Source organism: Patiria miniata, unplaced genomic scaffold, assembly GCF_015706575.1.
Source record: "Patiria miniata isolate m_02_andy unplaced genomic scaffold, ASM1570657v1 HiC_scaffold_1, whole genome shotgun sequence".
Lineage (NCBI taxonomy): Eukaryota > Metazoa > Echinodermata > Asteroidea > Valvatida > Asterinidae > Patiria > Patiria miniata.
The window spans coordinates 6,019,513-6,044,878 of record NW_024037047.1 but is presented as its reverse complement, the minus strand read 5'-3'; the positions used below and the strand labels follow the sequence as shown (position 1 = coordinate 6,044,878).

At 40.5% G+C, this 25,366-nt stretch overlaps 1 protein-coding gene across 1 annotated transcript; it reads right to left on the bottom strand.

Annotated features, from left to right (window-relative positions):
- Positions 1-180: 180 nt before the first annotated feature.
- LOC119731012 lies at positions 181-15,904 on the bottom strand. Its single transcript, XM_038204075.1, has 8 exons — positions 14,950-15,904; positions 14,458-14,664; positions 14,145-14,333; positions 13,814-13,856; positions 12,966-13,297; positions 3,141-3,601; positions 1,253-1,404; positions 181-491 (listed from the first exon to the last, which is right to left on the bottom strand). The coding sequence occupies exons 1-8, from the start codon at positions 15,826-15,828 to the stop codon at positions 181-183; spliced, it is 2,574 nt and encodes an 857-aa protein (XP_038060003.1). The 5' UTR covers positions 15,829-15,904.
- Positions 15,905-25,366: the final 9,462 nt, after the last annotated feature.

The window sequence follows — 25,366 nt, the reverse complement described above, 5'->3', positions numbered from 1 at the left end:
CTCTCTTTCAAACCTGCGCAAACATCCCTTGCTCTTTCTTCGAAAAGATAACAACAAGAAATAAACAAATGAGTATAAAATGCGCATTCTGAAATTCCGAGAAATTATTAAAGTTTTTGCATCGTGTTCACAACGGTTTTTTTTCAGAATATTACAGACAAGTTTTAATGATTGAAATAGTTACCTCATGGTAATGAAGATCAACAGACTCAGAATATTCAGCAATACAACCCCAATTGTTATGATGGTCGACTTTGTCCCAAGAGGACCCGAGTGAGACGGTTGTGAAGCTTCATCCTCCTCAAGGTTGACTGAATGACCCGAACTCAGCAAGCGAGGCACATCATCCACGCGATCCTTCGGGTCTCCGAGTCCGTTAAGGGGTTCTAGTTCTCCGATCAGAACGTCTACCGTCTGTGGTCGTGTTGCTTTAATATAATCCTGCTGCATTGTGGTGGACGCGGCTGGTTTCGGCGAGCTTGTTAGCTTCACTAAATATAAACACAGAATAACCAACAACAAAAATTGATTACAGTTTGAAAATGAACTTCATGCCGCGATAACACTGGGTAAGAGAAACTAGCAGTGGAACAAGCCAAATTGCCACAATTATTATTACAAATACTAACTTTGTCACCGCTCGACAGAAGGTGAATACGGTCGCAACGTCAGGTATTATGTAGTATGACGGCTTTTCGCAAAGTAGTTCTTGAAATATTACTAAAACAAAATTCGATTGTGCTAAATGCCACTGTAAATGCGACGATCATTATCGGGCTTCTCGTGTAATGCACGAATGCATCGTTTCACTTTTCCCCTCAGTTGGGAACAGTGTTTTCTGTTTAATTTCTTTACATAAAATCAGCGACACCACGAAGTAACTCCCAAGTGGACGTGAGTGCGCGCTACGCGCGCGTGTTACAGAACCTGACTCGATCATTTTCGTTTTCACGATGTAACACTCATCTTTATTTCACCACGTTGAAGGCTTTTTTATTGATTTTTTTTAAATACTACAAGAATACGGATTAATGATTCCTGTCAATTTTTTTTATCCAAATAGTTATTCCGTAACAGTTTTATAACTTCTTGGAAACGGAAATCGTTCGCGCCAGTGTCCGATGTGCGCGCGCATACTTCGTGAAGCCAAACATTGTCATCAAGCGGTTTTCACGAAGTAACACTTAAGTGGACTTGGGTGTTACTTCTTGGTGTCTGTGACGAGATGAATGGCAATGAATACTATACTCACCACAGCCTGTACCTGGGTAGAATACCATGTCCTCGTGCTTGCATCTGAAACCCGTTTTGGTTCCAAAACACACTGTGTTGCTTTTCCTTAGACAGGGGAGGATCTCGTAAACATCTGGGTGACACACGCGACATGGCTTGCAGTTATAGAATCTGTGCCGTGGATGAAAAAGAAAGCAAACAAATAAACTAGACTGTGTTGTGTTTGTGGTCAAACACGTAGCTGTTTCTACTGTTTAAGCATCCACGTAGGAGTTTCACCAAGTCGAATGTACAGGTACACAAGCATTCTTCTAAAAATATTAGGCTGTGTAGAAATTAATTTGGTGTGATAAATTGACAAAATGTAGATGGCGTCATATAATTAATGATGACGTCATCAAGGCGTTACTTGTTTAGAAACAATACAAGCTTCGGGTTAGGTATGTGCCTACTTTGAAGTCAATATTATCGTATTTTATAGATTTGTTTTGTAGTTAGAAGATGATATTACAGTTTTAAAAAATCGGATTATAACGTCATGGTGACGTCACTTCAGATTTTGAAAACTATTATCAGTACCACCTACCCACCAAGTTTCATAACGATCGGACATACCCTTATATTTCAATCAAGAAATCACGTTTTTGATGACGTTATGATGAGTCACAAATTTTTCGAAATTTTCTATACCCATCGATGACCTAAAAAACCTATTACAAAAATAATTTCATATTTAGCACGTTCCGTTGATGAGATATGGCTTAAAGGTCAAAAAATGTAATAATTCATATACAATCACATGATGACGTCATCGTGACGTTATTGCAATTTTTGTCTATAAAATGTCCCGGCATACATGCATACCAAGTTTGAACCTGATATGACTTACGGTTCTGTAGATATAGAGCCTTAAAATATGGACTTTTCGGATGACGTCACGTGACACGTGATGACGTCATGATGACGTCATGATTCCGCCTGAATCTTCAGATGGTGGTCTAAGTGTGTGCCAGGTTTGAAGTCGATCGGATGTGAAAAAAAGTCCTCAAGTGCTGCGTAGAACGAAAACACTTCTTACTATTGGTAAAAGTGGAAACAAACAAAAAAGAGAAACTAGAGGTCTATGTCTGTTTGCAACAGAACATAGAGCTTTTCCGCATTATCGTTTTTTTAAAAATTAAGGTCATGTTTTTCTGTTTTGTGCAAAACTGTGTGCATTTACGTTTGTTTAACAAACCTCATTCAAATGGAAATTTGATTTTGGCATATTGCATTTGTCATATATAAAATATATATATAATCACAAGATGACGTCATTATGACGTCACCTCAATATTTATTGGTAACACATCTCGGCATGCCCCCGTACCAAGTTTTAACCCAATCTAAATTACTGCTGATGAGATATAGGGGCTTAAAATATACAAACGATGACGTCACATGTCTAATGATGACGTCATTGTAACAATACTTGGCAGTGCTCATTATTTTATTGCGGTTTTAGTCTGTACTAAGTTTGCAAACAATCGGATTAATGAAAGTGTTAAATTTTGTAAGCAGAATGAAATTGGCAATATTAAAAAAATCGTAGAGAAACAAAGGCTTTTCCGCAACTTTGCGGAAAAGCCAAAAAATAACAAAAACAAGAGCTGTTTCGTATAGTTTCGGTGTGTACACCGAAACAGCTTACAAACAAACAAACAAACAAACAAACGAACTAATTACAACAGAGTCGGCCGAGTTAGACATTAGCTCAAGTTAAGCCATTAAATAGACGTGAACTAAAGCCGGCCTCTGAACTAAATCGCAACTAAAAGATTTCTCTATCAACATTAAACTACATCTTCGTCATATAAAACAAAAATGGATGCAGCGTATAACTCTAGGAAACTAGGAATTTCACTAACCTGAACTCGCCGTATTGGTTGACATAAAACTTCAATTCACGTATCAAGCCTATTGAGCGGAGGGTGGATGCATACTCGCCATCGCCACACTTGGGAAAGGTGATCTCTGAACTGGAGAGATTTGAGTTGTGTTCACCATACGTGTTGTTGATGAGGAGGTCCAGTAGCCCTACATGTAGATCGTGCCTGAGTAGGCGACGAAGATCCCTGCTAAGATTTACTCTTTCATCTTCGTTGTGGTCTACTTCCACGCCACCGTCGCCACCCTTGCTGCTTTCTTCATTCACGCTGGACTGCGTAACGTTCCGTTGTTTCTCCGTTGATGATTTATTCCTTCGATGAGCTGCTTCGTTCTGAACCACCTCTGCGGTATCCTTACTGCCTCGTTCTCCCAATCGCTCTTGGCTGCTTGACCATGGACTGCTTCTTTTTTCCCTGGTCCTCACTGCCCCTTCGTCTCTCTTGGGGATCCATCACTGCCATCGTCCATGCTCAAGATTGGACTTTCCGCTTTTCCGTCACCCGCAGCATAGACTCCAATATCGAAACCTCCAGTCAGGAATATCGGAAGCAAAATCAGAAGCAGGACCGATGATCGTCCGAGGAGATTACAAACAGATAACCCACGACGTCCCATCATTCAGCTTTTGTAAACTCGGTATAATCCACCTCCTTGGGGAAAAAACAAAACGATTTACAAAATTGCCAAAAAATATTCCCAACCCTAATTTGATCATAAATAATGCACATGCAAAATAGAACACTAGGCCCACATGGAGGAATATTTACAGACGTATATGCAAACACAATGTACAGATCCTGATCTTTGAATGCGACATCAAACAATAATAACACGTCCACGTTTACGGTTTACCTATACATGCAGATGCAAAACAAATAATTGCAATATTTTTCTAATTATTCGTGGCACAACAATAATGCATTATAGGCGAAAAAGCAACGCAATCCAAAATTAAAAACTTTTCAGAAAGAATTTGAACAGATTGAATAATTTCAGTAATTATTTCATCTAAAAGTAGCTCATGAAATTGCTTTCAAGTCATTATTATGTTTGGTGCTACAATTTTTTTAAAATATGAAATATATTTTGGGGGGTTTGGGTTCCGCTTTTATGACTCACCCTGTATTTCGAATTATTCGAGGCACGACAATTATGCATTCTAGGTGAAAAGCAACGCACTCCAAAATTAAAACTTTTCAGAAGGTTAAAGATGAGACCAAAAAGAGAACAACAAGCATAGTTTTTCAGTAAAAGCTAAAATAATACTGAAAATAGAGAGTGGAAAAAATAAAACTTATCGGAGAGCACTTGTCATTTCTAGCGCGCACTAACTGACTTTGAAATCCGCCACACACGAGAGCTAGCTACGCGATGGGGAAAAGTAAGTCGAGGTCGGTTTTGCTCAGAACATAGTTCACAAACTATTCCCATGTAAGGTGAGTTTTTGCATAGTTTTCTGCCTTGCGAGGCGTGAGGCAAATACCCTAAGTTGACCGCACCAGGCGCGGATCCAGAAGGGGGCTGGGGTGGGGGGGGGGGTGTCAAAACCCCCCAGCTCTGTCCAAAAAAAATTATCATACAAATTCCAAAAAAATTAGTCGAACCCCCCCCCCCCGCTGTGACACCCCGCCCAAAAAAATTATTCTACCATAATGTCCGCCTGTTCAAAATACAGTACACCATTCTGTAATCTAGTGTTAATAATCGCCGTATCGTCGAATTTGAACAGCGTCCTGTATTGAAATATGGTACCCAGCCCCCCCCCCCCCCCCCCCACCCAGTCTATGTAATAGACCACGGCTAATGCCATGGTCTATTATGCGCGAACAGATTTGCTGATTAATTAGGCAAGACCCCGCCTCTTCATTTCCTAGATTTTGACCAATCAGCAGGCGCTTTCTACAGGTCTATCGGGTCTTCGGTCATTCACCCGTTGCGCGTCATAGACATGGATTAAAAAAAAATGTCACGGCGCGCGGCGCTCGGTATCATGCAGGTATCATGTTACCATGTTACGAGAATGCGCTGCCGGCCGTTGTTGTATTACAAAACGCTGTATTCGAATTGACCAATCACAGCGTTAGTCCAGATTTTGGAATGAAATGACGTCACGATTTAGTAAAGTCGACTCCGATTGGCTGTCGCGCTGCTTGCATAAATCTGCATGCTTTGACATATCGTACGTTAGACAGGAGATGTCTCCGTGGATAACGGGTGATACTCAGACTCCCCCCCCCCCCCCCCCCCAGTTTTTGATTTTACGGAGGCCAAGTGTCCGGAGAAAAAAAAAACCTGTGTACATTTTCAGATTTTTGTGCTGATGAACCCCCCCCCCCCCCTGCGAAAATTCCTGGATCTGCCCCTGCGCACACGGTGAGTTTTTCTCCTCGCGAAGCGAAAGAAATCAAACAGGCGAGATATTTGCCTCACGGCCTCGCTAAGCAGAAAACTCAAAAAAAAAAAAATCACCGCAAGGGGATATTTTGTGAACGTCCTCGAATATGTGCAGCGGGCTGCTTAAAGCTTCGTTATCTTTCTACAGTCGGAGAGGAAGTATGCGTCACTAAAAGTAGCTTAGACAATTAGGCCTATACATGTATGTAACTGGCACAAGCCATAATCAGAGTGCGTGATCTAAAAAATATTCCACCTTTGTCTGATTCAAGTGCAAGCACCCGTTTACTCTGGCACAGGTCAAAGCCGGGTCATCTTTAAAATTTGAATAACAAAAGACCACTGTCAATCATCAGCTCCACTTTGCCCGGGCGCGCCGTCATTGTGATCAAGCCAAACAAAATGAGTCACAGTTTCCATACCTTCAACACTTACACAACATCGGGAAATAAGTAGGAACAATCAACGTTGCACCCACATTATCAAGATGGATTAGAATAAAAAAGCAAGGTACAAGCTTCTTAATTGTTGCATGTGAAAAAAATATATCACTTGAAAAAAAAGAGTTACCCCGGTAACACTTTTTGTGTGTTCAGGCCACAATTTGTATTTTCTTACGTTTAATGAGCAATTTTCAGCTCCGGATAGATGCGTTTCTAAAGAAATAAAATAAATAAATAAATATTGTCCAAGACGATTTGAATATGGAGCCTTCTTTTCTTAATTTGCTGGTCCCAAAGTGCAAGCCTTGTGCCCTCTTTGTGTATCTTTCTCTGACAGACTGAGTATCTCACTGGCTGTCATGTGTGAGACGGGCAATTCTATTGTATAGGATTACTACGAAACGTCACTAAATGAATCAGTGGGGAAAACAGTTAAAAGTCTTTCAGTGAATGGTCTTCTGATTCAATTAAATACGATTTTTGTGCGTTGTGGGACCAGTTAAAAGATTTTCCTTATTTTTGTAAAATCTAAATTCGCTGTTTTCTCACCAGTGTGAAAATGGCTCTACAAAAACGTTTGTTATTGAAAACAATGTATACCATGAGGGCGACGCATATAAGTTGCTCGTGGTCTTTGGTCGTAACACTTGAAAAAAAAGAAGAAGAAAAAGAACCGGCATCATGGGCAAAGTTTTTGGTGGAAAAAATTTGACGAATGAACAGCCAACAATGATACAGTCCCATAATCACCACCTTCATGTAATGTGCATAATCCTCTGGAGTAACTCGCATATGGTGTGGCAGGTAACAATTCTACCACTAATCCACTGTACTGGTTTGTGCAACTACTAGTGTATGAAATGTACCCATTTTACAGATCGATCCTATAATTTGAACTCAAGTTTGAGTCAAAAGTTTATTCAAAAAGTACTTACAAGTTTGTTGCTGAAGAGCTCTAAAGTTGGAATTATCCAAGAACGACATATATTTCAAATCAATACAGGAGTACCAGACAAAGGGTGCATTCTTAACACACCTTTGCCAAAGAGAACTAAACCAATGAATGTTTTGAAGATTTTAAAGAATGGGTGCAGTTTAAGAATGGACATGACAAATCGGGGGAACATTCTGTTTCGATTTCGCAATTTGAAGAGAGGGAATCCCCAAAATTATAAGCTTTGAACCCTGTTCCGCGGTCCAGCGGTTACTAGGGCCTAAAAAAAAGAAGTTATGTTGGCGTAACGGGCCAGAAAAAATAGGGTAGGTAGGTCGGTTTTTTTTTTTTTTTTTTTTTTTTTTATAATCCCAGCAACGAAAATGACATTAAGCCAGAAGTAGTACACGATAACAAAAGAAAACAAGGCTCATCATCAACCTTTCTAAAGGTACATATCAAAAAGCGGAATCCAAAATCAGACAAAATGTTAGCCGTTTCATCTGCATCGACATCTTTATATGGACCCGATTCTTCCTTTGAAGTTTGTATTTTTAGCACGGTGTAACCCGCTTTTACACCATCGGCACAGCTCTGGGCGATTACCTATACCCCCAGTTCTACACTCAAATTTATCCGAATTAAACGGTCGAAAATGACCGAAGATCCCCATTTGCCCTTGATGGAAACCTGTACGCTTCGGTATCGGGCGCCATGATGCGACGGCGTACGCGCGTAACACCGGGCCGAGGGCCGGCCGGGTCGCGTACTGACCGGAACGTCGAGATTATACCTCTGGTTCTTTTCAGAACCATTCTCTTAGTTGAGAAATCATTCGCACATGGTGTTTCCGCAAAATATTGTTATTCTCTCCCCCCAACAGTGTCTTGTGTCAACACGGAACAAAACTTGACGAGAGTTTGCAGTCCCAGTCCAAGCAGACCATTTTCCACACTTTTTGCTCGGAAATGATAGTCACGACGACTAATTATCTCAAAAATTAAGTAATGCATTAAATTGAACGGTGGCCAGGTGATAATATCATGAAAAATAAACAAACTAGACAGAAGATTTAGACAAAATATTGTTGTTCTCTCCCTCAACAGTGTCTTGTGTCAACGCGGAGAAAAACTTGGCGAGAGGTAACATCGTCAATCTTTGAACTTGCGAAGAGAAAGAAAGTTTATAATATAAAATTCCACTCTGCTTCAATGAATAATATCTAAAATTTGTAATGAAACATTCCCTACCCTAATGTCTAACGCCGTATTTAAAAAACAACATGACAGTAATATCATGAAAAATAGACAAACTAGACAGAAGATTAAGACAAAATATTGTTTTCTCTCCCTCAACAGTGTCTAGTGTCAATGCGGAGAAAAACTTGGCGAGAGTGCAGTCCCAGTCCAGGTGATTTATCATGACAAATAGACAAATCAGAGAGAAGATTTAGACACAATATTGTTTTTCTCCCCCTCAACAGTGTCTTGTGTCAACGCAGAGAAAAACTTGGCGAGAATGCAGTCCTAGTCCAAACAGACCATTTTCCGCACTCAAAATAACAGCTTGCCAGAAAGAATAATTTCACAGGGAGTTTAGTCCACTTACTATCTTTCAACCAAGTATGTTTTTTAATAATGAATTACGCCAATTACTTTTCGGATTGCTGCAAATGATGGACTATAGCTTTAAGTAGTAAGTACATAATGTAGATCGCGCATGAAGGATTTCTGAAGAGGGAGTGGGCGGCAGGGGAGGGAGGGGCGGCCGGGAACCCACTTCTTATGGCCAGGGTGCCAAATTGATGTTTCTGTTTCAGGCCTACAACAAAGTCTGATACCAAACACAAGCAGTGCATGCAAATGTCGGGTCTTATTTCTTCAAGAGGTTATTTTTTTTTCAATATAAAATTAAGTTGTGCAACGTGGGCGCCTCAACAGTGGCCTAACTAAAACTTCTGCGGGGCGGGGCGGAGACACCTGTGGGTAGATATATATGGCCTAACGTTTTTTTCCGAGGGGGCCGGCACTGAAGGCAAGTGATTAAATGAGGGGTATTCTTGGCGGTGGATATCGCTGTAGGCTGAATGAGTCTAGGAGTACTGCTGTGCTACTGCCAACATTTGAAAAATCGTCGTCCAATGGAATTTACATTATTAACCGCAAACCACGAGTCAAGTGGACGTATATCCTAAACAGGATTAGCCCATTTACAATCGCAACTCACCTGTGTACAAAAATTCCTCAACCACAGTAGCCTATACCAATTGTTAATTCTCTGCTCTCATTTTTATACGCATTAATATGTCTACACAAAAACATGTAATATAATAAAGATCAATTCTGCATAGTGTTATAAAACTTGAGAATCTGTAACGCATTCTGGCTAATCAAACAGAATAATCATACAAAGCAACCAATGAAATCTAGGCGTCTGGAAGACCTTTTTTTCCCTGTTATATTGGGCGAAATAAAAAAAAAACATGTTTAGCGTCCCCGCCCGATTCCTTTGTGGAGGCCGCTTCCTTTTTTTTTTTTACCGAAAAAAATGAAAAATGTTAAACAGTGACATCATTTTGGCCTCTTTATTTGTTGCATCTAGCCCATATAGAGCAGTTATGTCATTTCCTGAGTCCAGTGGCGGGCATATTTAAAACAAAAACAAAAAAAAATGGCGGCTCTCTTGAAAAATAGCCCGGTCGGGCTGCCATTTTGGAGGGGAAAAAAGGCCTCCCGCTTTCTTTTTTTTCACAAAGGCAGGACGCTAGCGCTAAACATGTTGGTTTTTTTTTTATTTCGCCTTATTAATATTACCGTCAAATGAGATATAGCTAGGTTCACATCGACATTATGACTTAACATTGGCTAAAATACAATTACATAGCATAAGAATTAATAGCAATGACAACACATTTTCATCCGAAAGTCGACTCTGCAAATTTACAGCTAAAACAAAACAATATACATACACATACATGCAAACAACGCCAGTAATCTTGTCCAAATAATATTTCACATGTCGTGAAGTCACTATAAGAGGTCAACTTCACTACTAGTACACTTCCGTAAAAAAAAATGGTCCGGCAAGCATTCTACACACAATTAACCCCAAGCGTCTGGGGTTTGTGCCCCCACATTTGTTTTTGGGGAGACCGTCTAGTTAAAAAAAACCAGTGGAATTGTGCTAATATAGCCGAGGATCAACTTCCTGGCTTTTGGGCTATATCTGAGGGCAGACTTGATAAAATTGCGGTCAAAAATGGGGGTTCTACTTTTACCCAAGAAAATGTAGGGATGCCATCGTCAATTTGACTGCACCTTGCCAAGGGCGGATCCAGGGGGGGGGGGCCAAAGGGGGCCATGGCCCCCCCCCCAAAACGAAACCAATTTTTTTTTTTTTTAATGTGACATCGCAATAAAGGCAGGCAGTGAGTACACCACCATCTTTTCCTCAAAAAAAATTGGTTAAAGTGGTCAGAAATTGCCTCAGATCGCACCACAGAGCATCTAGAATCCAAATGTTTTTCGGGGACCTAGCGGGCCCCGAACCCCACGCCGTAATTTGTTAGACCCACTTTTTTGGGAGACCAAAATTTTTTTTGGCCCCCCCCAAAATTATGTTCTGGATCCGCCCTTGCACCTTGCTCGATGCCCAATTATATACTAGCACATTTCCGTAAAAAAATGGTCAGTTCTACACAAAACCCCAAGCGTCTGGAGTTTTGTGCACAAACCTTAACGGTCGGACTATCACACTCAATGGACTTCGGCAAAACCGCAAGCCTCATCATAAAGAATACGTTAACAAGAGAATTGTGTTCCTTATAATGTCGGTTCAACCATGGCGATTGGTTCACGCGCACTGCAACGGCCCAGTTAACACCTTGTCACCATGGGCGTCGCGGAGGGGGGGGGAAGGGGGCACTTGCCCTCCCCCCCCGGAAAAGCCACACAAAAAAAGGAAAAAAAAAAAGAGAAAAAAGAAAAGAAAAAGAGGCGCGAAGTCATAGTGGTGTAAATTTAATGTTGGGAGGGGGGCAAAATGTAGGTGCCCCCCTCTAAAACTGATAAATCGAGAATGTGTTGAGAAATACAGACATTTTTTGGCAAAAATATGTTTTGTCCCCCTCTAGAAAAAATCCTGGCGACACCCATGCCTGTCACAGTCATCGATTCGCTTTTGCAAAGTGAATCCGTTTTTTTTAACTGGATTAAACGATTCTCCTCTTTTGAAGCGAAAACAAGCCTTGAGCATAACTGTGGGTGCAACTGCAGGGGCCAATTTCATAGAGCTGCTTAAGCACAAAATTTGCTTAAGCACAAAAACGTCTTGCTTAATAAAATCAGGTTACCGGCCAAAACTCCATGCGATTGTTACGCTAAGTAAACAACAGCTAAATACCAGTCACAAGCAATGTACATCACATGGAGTTTTGGCCGGTAACCTAATTTTACTAAGCAATGTTTTTTCCTGCTTAAGCAAATTTTCTGCTTAAGCAGCTCTATGAAATTGGGCCCAGCTGGTGTGGTGACAATCTAGCTGCTGAAAGGCAGTAAACCATGTTCAGGTACTAACTTGTGAAAGTGTTGTATAAAATATAATAAGGCAGTGTGCGATCGTGTGCGGTCAGATTGGTTGTTATGGATGCAAAACTGGTACCGCTGTCGAGGAAATGAGTTTGCCTCGGCATACTTTCCAAAGGAGGGGGGACACACCCCAGTAATCGTTTTTGTGCGCCCCTCCTTGCATAGATCAAAATGGCAGATCAATTAAAAAGAATGTTAAAGACACTTGAATAAAATTAATGTAATATATTTAAAGATGTCTCCGTACCATCTTAAAATATTTTTTTGTGGGCCCTAAAAGCTAAAACGATCCTTTCGCTCCAAAAGAAAAAAAAATATGACTTTAGTGGCCCCTAGCACTTGGGTTTGTAGCAATAAAGGGTCCTAGCTGAAGTTGAACTTGCATTTCTGAGACAATTTGAAAAAAAATTGGCCCGAAAGTTGTATTGGTCTTTTTCGCAATGGAGTGAAGGGATAATATTTCAAGATGGCGATGGCCTTTAGACTTACTTTTAGGGGAAAAAAGAAGCCAAAATCATTGCTTAAATCCCCCGCTAAATGATTAGAAAGTGAAATTAAGTTGATGTAGGCCCACGTCTGGAATATGCTGTACGTTGAGAGTAGCCCGATTTGTTGAAGTCGGTAATCAATCATAGGTGATTTATGTGATGAGTTCATTCATTTGCAAAAAAAAAAAATATCAATTTTGTTCACCTTATAAAAAATTCTGCTGGAAATCAACACAGAGCCCATTTCTTATGCACACAATGTGGACAGCCCATGATCATAATTATATTCTTTGAAAAAGAATTTGTTCAGGAACAAAATATTTGGGGAATGGATTTTATCCGTTTTTGTAAAATTGGCTTTTATCTGCTTTTGCAAAATTAACTTTTCATGTGAATACTGGGCCATCTGCACCCATTAGTTCTGACCATGCCGCACTGCACACTCATTGCCACACGTGTGTGCACACATTCCCAAACACAAGGGGTGCATAGGATAAAGAAGAAAATGGGGTCTCCATCCCATTCAGAGACGATCTTTCTTACATACTGACATACCCGTAAAAATGTCGGGTTTGGGTGTTTTCACATTACTTAATTTCCAGGCTGTCACGTTTGACAGGGTTGGGTTGGGAAATTAATCATAAGTCTTGAGGAACCAATAATAGTAGGGTTGATCCTTGGGTGTGACGGACTGTTTGGACATTAGCAAAATATTTCATTTCCTTTGGGGTTAAAACCTACACTTCCTATATTAAACCGAACTCAGTCAAACTTGTGTACAGGCCCTCTTACGTTAATACATGTAAGCCTACACTCAGAATTTTATGATACGTTTTCAGACATAAGTCTTTGTGACCACATATCCTTGGTATCATGTTCATTTGTCAGTGAGATTCAAACCCTGTTTTGAATAACTACGACTGATTGGACGAGGCCCCTAAAGATGTGTTTCCATAACCAGACGTGTATCGGTGGGTGTGGAAACCTCTTCTGCTTCCTCTGCGTAGTCTTGGCAATACGACAGCAGCTCATCAGCAAGGTCTTGAAGCTTCACTTGCTGAAGAGCTGTGATGAGTTTCTCCACCGTTGCCATGCGACCTTTGCTGCTCCTCCAGCTGACGAGTGCGCTGTGGACCTGCTCTCGGGGGTTGTTGGGATGTTTGAGCCTGATCTCTTCGATGCCGTTGTCGGCGCCCTTTCCAATCAGTTTGCGGTAGAGAGCGGGCCATACGCTGCCGGGCAGTCGCTCGCCGACGAAGTCCATTTGGTCGTCGCTGATGGGTTGGCCTGCTTTAAAAAAAAAAAAAAGAACATGTCAAAAAGGCATCATTACAAATTTATAAGATAACCTAAACAAATTCTTATAAATTTTAGTGCTGTGTAAGACAATAGTTATTATTTCCCGACACGGGGGTTTGACATGGAACGGCCACCGGCCATGGGTTTAGACTGGATCCAAGTGACAGCCGTCGGCCATTTTAAGTTTAGACTGGTTCCAACTACCCCCATCACCTATTCTGACTTAGAATTGGGGGACAGGTACTGCCCAATCGAGTTAACATACAGGGGGAGGCATTTTTTTCATTCATTTACCTTACGGTGGATTTGAAACCAGTTTATTTTGCATTGACTGGCTGCAAAATGATTCAAAATGTCAATGTGATTATTCACTTACTAAACATGGGCCATTTTGTGGTTGGAAGACTCATTTAATAGCTTTCGAATTACTACAAATATAGCAAACTAAAATAGTATTGGGTTAAAGCTCGAAAACAGCACAGACAAATCAATGTTTGAACCACTCACCTTCACTGCAGACCTTGTTATTGTTGTTAACAGCGCGATATCCCTATTAAAAATGAAACGTGAACCATTGGTACATTTTTGTAATATATGTTCTTACATCTTTTCCGATATTATAGTACATGTAGCATCTTCATTTCACAATACAGAAAGGTCAATAAAATCGTGCATATAATTTTAATGTTTTATAGTGAACGAGTCAGGTCATAACTAACATTAGACGAACACTGGCTAATGGAATGTCTTTGTCACTGCCGATAGAATGCGACAAGATGACTTGTTATGACTTGTTATGACTTGTCACTCACTCGATTCCAATGCTGCCGCCTCTTACCTTAGTAAGGGGAACAGTCACAAGTATTGGGGTCGGGTCCCCTTCCGGTGAGTTTGGTTGACTGATGCAAACCATCGCTTGGAAAAAGCTGAGTTGCTTGGAAGGGTCCCTCGGAACGAAGGTGAACATCTCTCGAGTAGACAGGTGGGATGAACAGCAACCACGAATGACTGATTCGACTGACATCACCTATCGGCAAGGAAGAAAGATGTGTTACAAACACTTTTTCTTGTCAAACCATGGAAATTCGATAGGAGGAAAATAAACGAAAAAAAAAACAGATTGTATTTTTAAAAAATTCGTTTCTTCTCACTCGCTTAGCCGGGAGTCTTCCATTGTAAGATTTCAAACTCCACTTCCTGTCGTCACCCATGCACTCCTCGTCTACACAGATGCCAAGCGACGAAGCCACACCAGACGTATATTCCAAGCTGAGTGAGGAGTATGCTGTCATGCCGCTCTTGGCGCCTGCCTGTTTGCTGGATCTCTCGTTACTTTCAACGCTGACTTTGCGTGTATCCTATTTCATCAATGCACAACATAAGAAAACAATTAATCGAAGCTTGCACAGTCTTGTTAGTTCCATTTGTAAAAATATCCGCCACGTCGATTGTTCTTAACAAGTAAACTCATTGGTGCAAGCTCATTAATGCCTTTTAAAAAGTGTCAAAAATTACAAAATGGAAACTTAAAACAGCCCTCAAATATTACCCTTTATTCCGATGAAAACTTGTTTAAATATTTATTATACTGCTGATTAAAACACGTCGGTTTCGTTTATTTAATCATAAAGACATTTTAGTACCTTAATTATATCAATGATGTAGACCTTGAGATCCATCTGATCGAGACCTTCGGCCTTGTAGTGTTGCCAAAACACAACAGCCTCCAGGTTTAGAGGATGTGTTTTACTGCACCCTGAGCAGACATACTCGGAGAAGTGAGAGGATAAGATGTTTACGTAGTTCTCGTCGACCGTAAAGGTTACCCTGGTCACATCTTTTGAAGCCTTTTCTTCCTTAATACCCGAGTGCCACTTCTGCTCCACACAATTCCACTTTGGCTTGGTATCGGTGTCTTCATCAAGAAGGAATGTGGCGGCCTCAGGATCTTGATCAACAGTGGAAGGAGTGGTATCGGTCTGGCAGTTGTACTTGGTGTCAGCGGTGGGATCTGTGTAATGCACACTGAAGGTCCAGCCGGGCTGCAGTCGAGCGCGATGCGGGAGCCTGATCTTGACATTTTTATGGAATCGGTCCAGACCAGGAGATTCCAGTTCGACGAGCGGACCGAGCCACAAGGAGTCGGGGTCTGTCAGCTTGGGTCCAATAGAGTCTGGACACAGAGAAATCCTAGCTATAATGAGCTGGTCTCGGCGATCAGGAGGAATAGCGCCCGGGGGAATCTCTAAGATGAAATCAGAGTCTTCGCAGCACAGGATGCCTCCTTCTGGGCCAAACTGGCCAATCATGACCAGCCAGAATGGATCTTTTCCCCTGAGGACCTGAATGGAATTAGCGGAGTCCAAATCTTCAGATAGAGGGATGGAAACTGCTTGGGCGCCTCGCTCGTAACTGGGCTCATGGTAGACGTTCAAGTTGCTCTCCTTAGCTCGACTGACCTGAACTAATGGCACTTCGGAATGGGCTGCGCTAGAACTGTCATATGGGAATAAACTTCCCATTTCAACAGCTCTTGGACTTCGGTAGGAGGCTGCAGTGGTGGGTCTATTATCCACTTGATTACTAATGGAAGGCAGGGATGGTTCACCGCGCCGGTGATGTCTAGACGACAGCATGCCACCCATCTGAGTTGGTGAGCCATTATTTTTGCCCTCGCTCCTGCGATGCTCTCTTTCAAACCTGCGCAAACATCCCCTGCTCTTTCTTCAAAAAGATAACAACAAGAAATACACACATGAGTATAAAATGCGCATTCTGAAATTCCGAGAAATTATTTAAGTTTTGCATCGTGTTCACAACGTTTTTTTCAGAATATTACAGACAAGTTTTAATGATTGAAATAGTTACCTCATGGTTATGAAGATCAACAGACACAGAGTATTCAGCAATACAACCCCAATTGTTATGATGGTCGACTTTGTCCCAAGAGGACCCGAGTGAGACGGTTGTGAAGCTTCATCCTCCTCAAGGTTGACTGAATGACCCGAACTCAGCAAGCGAGGCACATCATCCACGCGATCCTTCGGGTCTCCGAGTCCGTTAAGGCGTTCTCTGATCAGAACGTCGACCGTCTGTGGTCGTGTTGCTTTAATATAATCCTGCCGCATTGTGGTGGACGCGGCTGGTTTCGGCGAGCTTGTTAGCTTCACTAAATATAAACACAGAATAACCAACAACAAAAATTTGATTACAGTTTGAAAATGAACTTCATGCCGCGATAACACTGGGTAAAAGTAACTAGCAGTGGAACAAGCCAAATTGCCACAATTGTTATTACAAACACTAACTTTGTCACCGCTCGACAGAAGGTGAATACGGTCGCAACGTCAGGTATTATGTAGTATGACGGCTTTTCGCAAAGTAGTCTTGAAATATTACTAAAACATAATTCGATTGTGCTAAATGCCACTGTAAATGCGACGATCATTATCGGGCTTCTCGTGTAATGCACGAATGCATCGTTTCACTTTTCCCCTCAGTTGGGAACAGTGTTTTCTGTTTAATTTCTTTACATAAAATCAGCGACACCACGAAGTAACTCCCAAGTGGACGTGAGTGCGCGCTACGCGCGCGTGTTACAGAACCTGACTCGATCATTTTCGTTTTCACGATGTAACACTCATCTTTATTTCACCACTTTGAAGGCTTTTTATTGATTTTTTAAAAAATACTACAAGAATACGGATTAATTATTCCTGTCAAACTTTTTTATCCAAATAGTATTTCCGTAACAGTTTTATAACTTCTTGGAAACGGAAATCGTTCGCGCCAGTGTCCGATGTGCGCGCGCATACTTGAGTGTTACTTCGTGAAACCAAACATTGTCATCAAGCGGTTTTCACGAAGTAACACTTTAGTGGACTTTGGTGTTACTTCTTGGTGTCTGTGACGAGATGAATGGCAATGAATACTATACTCACCACAGCCTGTACCTGGGTAGAATACCATGTCCTCGTGCTTGCATCTGAAACCCGTTTTGGTTCCAAAACACACTGTGTTGCTTTTCCTTAGACATGGGAGGATCTCGTAGGTATCTGGATGACACACGCGACATGGCTTGCAAGTATAGAATCTGTGCCATGGATGAAACAGCAAGCAAACAAATAAACAAATAAACAAACAAGCTGATTACAACAGAGTCGGCCTAGTTAGACATTAACGCAAGTGCTTTTAAGCCATTAAACAACCCTGAACTAAGTCGGCCTCTGAACTAAATCGCAGCTGCAAACATTTCTCTATCAACATTAAACTACTAAGAGTGACCGTAAGGTCATGGCCAAATTCGGCTGAATGCACTTCAACAATCTGTCAGATTTATCAAAAATCTGCCAAATTTCCCAGAGTTACTCGAAATACACTATAAACACTTAAAATCACATGCAGATTTATAGTACTGCCTTAATTAATGTTCAAATTACATTATAACAATCTATAGTCACATAACTCGGATGTTAAGAAATCATTGCGTAAATTTCAGGCAAAATGTGGTTGCGTCACGATAAAGTCTAGTTCCAAGTGAACCTCAACACCTAGACCAGCCAACCTGTCCCATTATGCAAGGGTTTGTTTGAAAACATTGAAGCCTTTTTAAACAAATGTACCATATTTTTCAACTTTGCTGTTTTTCTGTCAAAAAAACATTTTTGCAGAATTCTGCCAAAAAAGCCATTCTGTCATATTTTCTGTCAAACTCATTTTAAACTAAAAAACCGTAAACGTTAGCCGAAAATCGGCTAAAACGGTCACCCTGAAACTACTTCTTCGCCATATAAAACAAAAATGAAGGCAGCGTATAACTCTAGGAAACTGGGAATCTCACCAACCTGAACTCGCCGTGTTGGTTGACATAAAATTTCAATTCATGTATGAAGCTTGAACCGAGACTACTTATTGAGTGGAGGATGGAGGCATACTCGCCATCACCACACTTGCAAAAGGTGATCTCGGAAATGGAAAGGCTTGAATTATGTTCACGAAACGTGTTGTTGATGAGGATATCCAGTAGCTCTAGATCGTGCCTGAGTAGACGACGAAGATCTCTGCCAAGATTCGCCCTTTCGTTTTCGTTCTGGCCTACTTCGACGCGATGTTTGGTGTCTTCTTCATCCACGCGTTCTCTCTTTTGATCTTGGCTACTTGACCGTGCGTCGCTCCGTAATTGTTCCTCCGTTCTTCCTTCGGTATTCCCTCGTTGTGCTGCTTCGTTCTGGTCCATCTTCGTTCTATCTTTGGTGTCTCCTACATTCGCGCGTTTTCCCTGTCGATCTCGGCTGCTTGGCCGTGTGCCGCTCTGTGGTTCCTCCGTTCTTCCTCCGCTACTTCTTCGTTGAGATACTTCGTCCTGTTTAACATCTGCCGGAGTCTTTGTCTCCCCATCATCTGCACGTCCCCTCTTTCGGTCTCGGCTGCCTACCCGTGTGCCGCTCCTTTGTTTCCTGGTCTTCACCTCTCCTTCTCTCAATGGGGATCCATCACCAACATCTGCGTCGGTCAAGATTGGACTAGCCGCCTTTTCTTCTCGAGAAGAGTTGACAACGACATCGAAACCTTCAGTCAGGAAAATCGGAAGCAACATCATCAGAAGCAGGGCCGACGGTCGGCCGAGGAGATTACAAACAGATAACCCACGACGTCCCATCATTCAGCTTTTGTACACTGGGTAGACTTTACCTTCCTAGAAAAAAAAAGATTTGCCAAATTGCTAAAACTACCAAACATAAAATTTATCCCCAACCTATGCAGTGCACCAACACAGTAAAATAATATACTCAGCCAATCTATAGTTTCACCCTGAAAAAAAATTCTACAAGATCCTGTTATTTTGAAGTTGTTCTCCCCGTGCTATTTGACTTAAAACACGAAATTAATTTTCAAATTTGGTAAATTTAAGCAATAAATGTCTTTATCTTTTGAATGCGACATCGAACGAAAAATAACTCGTCCATGCACGTTTAGTGATACAAATGGGGTAAAAAAAGAAATAATTTCACATTTAGAACTATTTGCGGTACCCGGTGCGACATTAAACGTATTCTTGGCAAAACAAGCCTACCCCAAACAATAATCCTATATTAAAGCTATAGTCCATCATTTGCAGCCATCCGAAAAGTAACTGGCGTAATTATTGTTAGAAAACATACTTGGTTGAAAGATAGTAAGGGGACTAAGCTCCCTGTGAAATTATTCTTTCTGGCAAGCTGTCATTTTGATGTAATCAACGAAAGAAGGCATTTCCAACGGTGCGTCTTAAGACGCACCGTAGGAAAATTTAAATTAGTAGTTCGTTTTGTTATTCGGCGAAGCGCGCGCAAGCATTGGCACGACGCACACGCGCGCGCAGTTGCTATAATTCGTCGGATCATGTGCGGGACATCGCGTATAGCTGCAATCAGCTCAGTGAGAACGCGTCTCGGACGCTGAATTCAAGCAATTCAAAACATGATTCAGCAACTTTTGATTTGAAATTGAGATCCTAGAATGTTGTTTTTCTCGGAATATACAGCTGAAGCTGAGCTGAAACTTCATCAGGTTAGTTGTTTAGTACCCTTTTAAAGATTTTGAACACTTTTGTTGCTTCAAACGAACAAAATGCACGAATTACAAATGATGGACTTATATCTTTAAAGCACCTACTCTGTCTGTCTGTCTGTCTGTCTGTCTGTCGGGCTGTCGGGCTGTCTGTCTGTCTGATGTCTGCGTGTCACGTTTTCTTTGTAAAAAGGCCTAAGAATCGTACGCAAACGCAAAACGCAAGGGTTGATAATGGAGAGGCTTGGTTATTGTAGTCCTTCAATTGTATGCGCCAATTTCACTGTTGGCACGTAGAGTAATTTTGATTTTTTTTGGAAGATTTGTTTCTTTCAGACTTTGAATAGTTAAATATTACAACATTATCCTCATAAATACACTCCACAACGTATCGCTATTGCGTGAAACATAACGTTCACGATGAAAAATGTGCCAAAATATCCTCTAACCGTCGATCGTACGAATTCGAACGATATGTATATGCGTTTCAAAACCTGACTTGAAAAAAAAAGAGTGTGCGCTGATCATTTTACGACACCCGCAAAGACAAAAAAGTAGTTTTTCAGTTTAACAAAATAAAACTTATACCAATATTGCGCGAGGAGAAAAACAAAATCGAAATTACTCAGAGAGCAATGCATCACAACTTTTTTTTTTAGAAATTCATTTCTAGCGAGCCGACTTACTGACTTTATTAAAGCTCCGTATCCTTAATTCAGTCGGGGCTGAAGTATGCGTCGCCAAAAATAACTTACACATAGCTGGCACAACCGATTGTACTGCGCGATCTAAAAAATATTCCACCATTGTCTGATCCAAGTGCAAGCTCACCTGTTCAGTCTGGTACAGGTCAAAGCCGGGTCGTCGTTGAAATTTGAACGACAAAAGACGGCTGCCAATCATAATACGCTCCACTTTTCACAGGCGCGCCATCATCGTGACCGAGCCGAACAACACGAGTCACAAAGTCGTCGCCAAAGCTATAATGATAGGCTTTCAGCGGAATCTTGCATCATGTAAATCACTAGTTTAGCGCGCCGTTTTTAGCTTCTCTTGATGTATTTCTGGACACACATCACAGCATATATCACTATGATAGCCTACGTGAATCAAGTCTTGAGTGATGGACCTCAACAAAGAGTATTTAAATTGTCAAAGCAATGGGCCTTATACACGAGTCGGCCATATTGGATTGAGAGTAAGGAAAACCTTTATTTTTGGAACTTGTGTATGAAAGCAATGACGTTACAAATTAATACCAGTCTGCTCTGGTGAATGAGTTAAAATTTGTGATTAAACTTTGTGATTTGAGCCACATTTAAAAAAAAATTGAAAGTGAGGCTATAGAGAATAAATAGTCTGGCACCATCCCATTCAACAGTTCACAATTTATGAAATACATTCAGGGAACACGAGAAAAAAATGGACAACTGGTGCATAAGGCCCATGTGATTGGGAGCCGTCCTTTTCCTGGTCCTAGAGTGCCAGTCTAGTGTCATCGTTGTCCTCGTTACACTCTAAAGTCTAAACAAAGCATTGGTCAGATTTGACTCGAAACCAGTTCAATTTGACCAGCCATTCAGGTCAGCTGGGTGCAACTGAAAATCTGTCAATCGGAAAAGATTTTTCCAGTCAGTATTATTGACTTTGGAAAAAATAGTTATGCAAATAACTGAAATTGGACTCGAACCCAGCTATGTTTCTAGTCATAGTATGAAACTTTGCATATTTGACTAAATTCCTAGTCAATTTCAATAACTAGGAAAACTAGTCAATATTTTGACTAAGTTGTTTTTGGAGTGTATATTCTGACTGACAGACTGACTGTCACGTGTGAGGACGGGCAGTTCTATTGTATAGATGCAATAAAGAACTTCCTGTAAATAACATTCAGTTTCAATTAAATAACATTTTTTTTGTGCGTTCTGGCACTAGCTGTACAAGATTTTTGTTATTTTTTTACGTATAAATTATGGGGTTTTTTCCACTTGTGTGAAAATGGCACTACAAAATCCGATATTATACTTGAAGCACGATGCGCACAAAGAGGGCAGCGTTAATATGTTGATCGTGATCTTAGCTTGGGAAAAGCTATAGGATATCACTGCAAAAAGAAAACATGATCAAAATAGACCAATTCAGTAATTTGACGAATAGCCCAGCGGTGCACCAAGGATTTGGCTTGGAGGGGGGGGGGGGCGCCTCACGATTTAAAAAAAAAATTGTTTTAAATTGCTTGCAGAAGTTTGATTTTCTTTTCCAAAAGTGTTGCCCAAAATTGTTGGCGCCATTTACACCCCAATCATACTATTCGAAAATAGGCCACATACATATCACCGCGGTCAAAATTTTCCCCCAAAACAAAACAAAACTGGCAACCATGGGGGGGGGGGAGGGCTCAAGCCCCAAAACTACCCCCCCCCCCTCCTCCGTTGGGTTCGCCACTGAAATATCCTTGTTTACCATCTTCATCACTAGCATCCTCACCACCACCATCATTTTCTTTGTTTTTTTATTTTGATTGAAAAGTTCTATGGTCCTTGCACCTAACTTTTGGTAGAAAAGAAAGGTCCGAACTCTGAACCAATCTTTGCACTTGTATTTCGGTAAAATTTGGGATGGTATATGGAACCCTACTTTTTACAGGGAGTGAAGGAATCATTTGCTGTAAAATGGAGATTGGCTTTTTGGGCTTTTAGGGCTTTATAGTATAGGATGAACCAACCACTAAATTGTAAAATGTTTTACCTCTCAAAAATGGGAATGATAATTGAGAGAGTGTAAATTAAGCTTTCTGCAACCCAATTAGCCAGTTCGGTATCTCGATGAAGCAGTCCAGGTCAAAAGCCATTCGGGATGAAATCGCTGAAAATGAAAAATGGCGGAGTGAAAGGATTTATATGACAAAGCATGGGAACAATTATTTTACGATGTCGCAATCTGGGCAGGGGGATTCCCCGCAATTGTTGGTTTGAAACATTTTCCACGGGCGAGAGGGCCAAACTTTCGACAATTAGTCACCGTCTATCGCCAGCACCTGCGAAGTACAGTGCCCGCTATTTGACTGTTGTTGACCAGCCTGTCTATAAGGCATGGCAGGGCAAGAAAACTGATTTTAGACTGTCTGTAACTGCTCAGACAGTGGGGGTGGAGTTCTATGGTCCTTGCACCTAAGTTTTGGTAGAAAAGAAAGGTCCCAACTCTGAGCAAGTCTTTTCACTTGTATGTCGGTGAAATTTGGGATGGTATGGAACCCTACTTTTTACAGGGAGTGGAGGAATCATTTGCTGTAAAATGGCGATTGGCTTTTAGGGCTTTTTATAGTATAGGATGAACCAACAACTAAACTATAAAATGTTTTACCTCTCAAACATGGGAATGATAATTGAGAGAGTGTAAATTAAACTTTCCGCAATTCAATAAGCCAGTTCGGTATCTCGATGAAGCAGTCCAGGCCAAAGGACATTCGGGATATAATCGCTGACGTGATATTACCGACCAACCAACAAATCAAATTGGACAAAAATGTAGCCATGCCAGTTCTGTCACTGCGACTTTAAAAGTGTGTGTGCAACCGTGAGCCTGTGAGTGCAAAAAAACACTTTGAGCGCACTGATCCTGTAACGATTTATACCACACTGCAGTAAATTTGCAGATGGTGTATTTAAGACTGTAAAAAAAGACATTGTCCCCTACAGATTTGCAACTTTATTTTATTAAGAAAACTCTTCATACTTTAATACACATTTCTCTGTTATTATTTCCTAGAAAGGTACCGTTATTTTTAATTTCTTTAGCAACTGCCGTCACCAAGAAATTCACCGTCTCTATGTTATGCTATTACCAGAGTTGTGTTCTACATAATTTAGAAATCAACCCATATCGCACTATTTTATAAGTACCCTTAGGCCTACCTCCTCCTTTCCACTTGAAAGCCCATGGTTTGCGTATTTTACCTAAACGTACTTTGGACTAAATGTCAAAACCAAATTCCAAATTATTTTATTTAAAACGTCTTCATGATTCATTTCTGTAAAATCCCTTTTCATTTTGACACAATATTTTCTTCATTGTTTAAGGCATACACACATACTGTTTAGCAGTATTTGATTCTTGCTTTCGTTAAAGGTTTGTCTTTTAATTGAATTTGCTCAGCTGATTTTTTTTCATTTTTGTTTAAACTTTACCTTATCCTTCACCCACGAATATTTATGTTTTGCACCACCAGAAATCGATCTAGCCTGTTTGCAACATTTTGCCTGTAATTAGGAGTTGAGGCATTTGAAAGAGATAGAAATGTCTTCCTAGTGTCCCATGTCTCCAAAGATATAACTTGCGACGCTTCGGTGTCTCCCAAATGGTACTATTTACGGTGGTAATAATAAGAATGATACATGCAATATAATAATACAAAACTTAAAACTAATATAACGCCTTCCATAAAAATAACAAAGCAAAAAATAGTATAAAAACCAGCATACCCAAAATATGTATCAAAATAGATAAATCAAGTTATTGCTAATTGAATGAAAATATATACATATACACCATACACTGTACGTGTATATACAAAATTAGTAAAACACTGTCGTTTTCCCTTAAATGGTCGTTGTGATCATTGTGCTATCAGAGCCGTATTGCAGAATTTGGAGGCTAATCATGCGGTGTTTACCAGCAATAGGTCGACCCCTTTATGTGGGCTCAGTAAAAAGTTGGAATTTCAACAATTACGTAACAACATGCAAGTTATTTTACAACTTTTTGTAGCTATATCTAAAACGTAAAAATAATGAAATTAGTGTTAAAAAGCCTACTTGGTTTAAAGATGGTATTGAACTAAACTCCCCGTGAAATTATTCTTCCAACAGTGCTTCATATTGAAACAACGGTAAGCCCACGGTGCAATTGTTATTTAATTGTTTGATTTCTTTCATATTTTGATATATGTGTGATGCTGAAAAAGGTTTAAAATAGCATTATTAAAAGGATAAGTACCTGTTCAGGAGGAAAAAAACAAATATTTACAAAAGGCAAATTCATTTGTACTCTTGTCGTATAATTATTTGCCATGTTGATTCAACACTTGAAATCAATATATATAGGCCTAGCACCTTCTATAAAAAATAACTAGACAAAAATATTTGTTTAAAACCCAGTATACCCAAAGTATATATCAAAATAGATAAACCAAGTTAATACTAATTAAATACAAATATAAAAAAGATGAACCGTACAATATATATTCAAAACTGGTAAACACGGCTAATCATGCGGTGTTGACCAGCAATAGGTCGACCCCTTTCAGTGGGTTCAGTAAAAAGTTGCAAATGCAACAATGACGTAACAACGTGAAAGTTACAACTTATAGGCACAGTACATCATATGCAGCTATATCCAAAAAGTAAATTAGTGTAAAAAGGCACACTTGGTTTAAAGATGGTAATTGAACTAAACTCCCGTTGAAAAATTTATAAATGTTTTATTTACAATTTCAAATCACGTTGATTGGGT

Bases quoted from the DNA above. Each gene is read 5' to 3' on its own strand.
- LOC119731012 (XM_038204075.1), bottom strand. From the start codon at position 15,828: ATGGGAAGTTTATTCCCATATGACAGTTCTAGCGCAGCCCATTCCGAA. The intron at 13,298-13,813 runs GTGAGTGGTTCA...TTTTTTTTAAAG, and splicing joins TAACAAGGTCTGCAGTGAAG to CAGGCCAACCCATCAGCGAC. The intron at 492-1,252 runs GTGAGTATAGTA...GTTTATATTTAG, and splicing joins CTACCCAGGTACAGGCTGTG to TGAAGCTAACAAGCTCGCCG.